Source organism: Myotis brandtii, unplaced genomic scaffold, assembly GCF_000412655.1.
Source record: "Myotis brandtii unplaced genomic scaffold, ASM41265v1 scaffold1012, whole genome shotgun sequence".
NCBI lineage: Eukaryota > Metazoa > Chordata > Mammalia > Chiroptera > Vespertilionidae > Myotis > Myotis brandtii.
Window position 1 is genome coordinate 28648 of NW_005353371.1, and position 2572 is coordinate 31219.

The 2572-nt window shown below is 48.7% G+C and overlaps 2 protein-coding genes across 2 annotated transcripts in view; both read right to left on the reverse strand.

The window, feature by feature from the left end:
- Nucleotides 1–2572, reverse strand: part of LOC102258743 (zinc finger protein 709) — a 54508-nt gene that overhangs the window by 24618 nt on the left and 27318 nt on the right. The window lies entirely within an intron of this gene.
- LOC102253412 (mediator of RNA polymerase II transcription subunit 11) lies at nt 1031–2471 on the reverse strand. Its single transcript, XM_014535050.1, has one exon. The coding sequence runs from the start codon at nt 1757–1759 to the stop codon at nt 1403–1405; it is 357 nt and encodes a 118-aa protein (XP_014390536.1). The 5' UTR covers nt 1760–2471; the 3' UTR covers nt 1031–1402.

Below are 2572 nucleotides of genomic sequence, written 5' to 3' on the forward strand. Positions count from 1 at the left end.
AGCGGGAGGACCCACTGCGTGGCCCGGGGTGGAAGCCACCGGCAAGCAGTCATCCCCAAGCGCGCAGTCCACCGCGTAGCAAAGCGCCACGCCCACAATTGTTACCAAGGACTCTCCTGATTGGACAGTTGCAAGGCCCCGCCCTACCACGACTGAGTGACAGCAGGCCGAGGTCTATGAGCCCAGGTTGTCTTGGCAGCGGGCCACAATCTGCCCTTTGTAGCCTAAGGCCGTTCAGGAATTATGACTCTTCTTCACATTCTCTTAAAAATGATAAAAATGACCTCGCGTCCTGAACGGTTTGTCTCAGTGGATAAGGCTCCGGCCTCCGGACTGAAGGGTCCCAGGTTCGATTCCGGTCAAGGGCATGTACCTTGGTTGCGGGCACATTCCCAGTAGGTGGTGTGCAGGAGGCAGCTGATGGATGTTTCTCTCTCATCGATGTTTCTAACACTCTATCCCTCTTCCTTCCTCTCTGTAAAAAATCAATAAAATATATATATTTTTTTAAAAATGACCTCGCCATAGATTAAGATCAGTCTGGGTCCATTTTGATATCTGGTCATTTCCGGAGGGGAAAGTTCGGCCCTTGGGTCCCCCACCCCCACCCCCACTCATCTGGCACTTTACAGAATCCTGTGGTGTTAGGGGCACTTGGCTCTGAGGGGAAGTTTGAAGCTAGACCAGGCCCAAAGCCCCAGATGCCAGCATGTGTGAAACATATGAGGCAAAGTAACCACCGGAAACCTGTTCTAGGAACCCCATTCATACCCATTTGGTGAAAGGTCACAGGAGGCAAAACTGAAAGAACACTGCTTAGTGAAAAATAATAGATGGCAAAGAATAAAGAATCAGGACAGTGGCCATCTGTGGGGCATAACAGAGCTAAATCAGAACAGAAACATCAGGAGACCCTCCCCACTGCCACAGGCCATTTGTGAATCTCGATCCCAAGGGTGTTAATATTGTTATGACTAAATTGTACCGTAACGCATTTTGTATGTTCTTATCCGAATTAATTTGTATTTATTTATTTTTAATTTAGAACTCGTTTTATCTCTTCCAATGAAGAAAAATGTGTCTTCATTGGGTCAAGTCTGCGGAAGGGGACAAGGACATGAAGTATCTGAGGAAGTGGGTTGGGTGACTGACTATCTCCTGTCTGAGCTTTGTCAGCACTTTGGTGAAGTCAGAGCAGGAGCACCTGCTGGAGGAGCCAGCACAGAGTCGTGGGCAGGCGTGGGCTTTAAGTTTCTCCATTCCCACTTTTTGCCTCTTTGTCCTCATCTATGACCAGCAGGGCGTGCATGTCAGCCTGTGCTCCTCAATGTACAGGTCCCCAGGTTCTGTCCCGGGGGGCAGGTGGTGATCTGCCTCCCAGATGTCTCTCTGCCTACTTGGCTTAGTTTTCCAGCATCTGCTCACAGGTTCGGGCCATATCGCTGAGCTTGAGGCGAACATAGTCCACTCGCTGTAGTGCCATCTGACAGTCCTTGCTTGAAGAGTAGCTGGAGCCCTCGTGGGGCTGCCCTGTGGCCACCTGGGTTAGGTAACGGATCTGAGCCGACAGCTCCGCTTCTACGTGTTGCACCGACGCCCTGAAGGCCGCCGCGTGTCGGTGTAGCAGCCGCTGATTGGGTTTTTCCTTGGAAAGTTCCAGGATCACGGTGCCTGCATTCTGCAGGATGGCGCCGATTTCCCGTTCGATGTCTTCCAAGGCGCGTAGTCGTGGCTCGGTTGCTAGGCTGTAGGTAGCCATTGTCTGTCGCTAGGGGAACCCACAGGATATTCCCTCTCTGCGGGTGTTTGAGCTGATTGCTGACCAACTAATTGTTGGGCTGCTGGTATTTAGGGCAGTGGCCCCAATTATAAATCCAGTCCAGCCCAAGTTAAAAAAACAGAAGCGGCCCTTCTCTGTAACCACAGGATTAGCCCTGCCTAAACGAGGCCTCAAAAAATTGAGTATAGACTCACTGGCTTGGCTCAGTGGAGAGAGCGCTGGCCCCACTGTTCAAATCCTGCCACTTACCAAAGTTTTCGACTCTCTATTCCTCTCCAATAAAAAAAGTCAATAAGATATATTTTAAAAGAAAGAAAAACTTTCTCGCCACCGACAATCCCCAGTAAAAGGCAAAAGGTTAATCCTATCTGAGAATAAACACAACGCACTCTGCGGCGCCCAAGTTCCCTTCCCCAAGACCTACAACTCCTAGTTCACTTATGGTGGCGTTTTAGCGCTAGAGGTATTTTCTGCCCAAAGTTTGCACAAGACGTTTTTCAAGTAGGTTTCTTGTATTTAGAAATGACAAGTTAAAAAAAAGTCTTTTAAACTTGAAAAGGATTGTACTCTGCGCAGGGTATTATGGGTATGCAAATGAGGCTCAGTCATCACCCTTGATATTGTACAGATACCTTAGTAGTCACTGGGTGCCTCTGGAGCCACCATTAAAGGGCGAAGCAGAGGTCAGGCTGACTGGGCTCTAAACCTCATTCTGGTTCAACCATCGAAACTGGTTTTATTCCTTTTTTTTTTTTAATTAAATCTTTATTGTTCAGATTATTACAGTTGTTC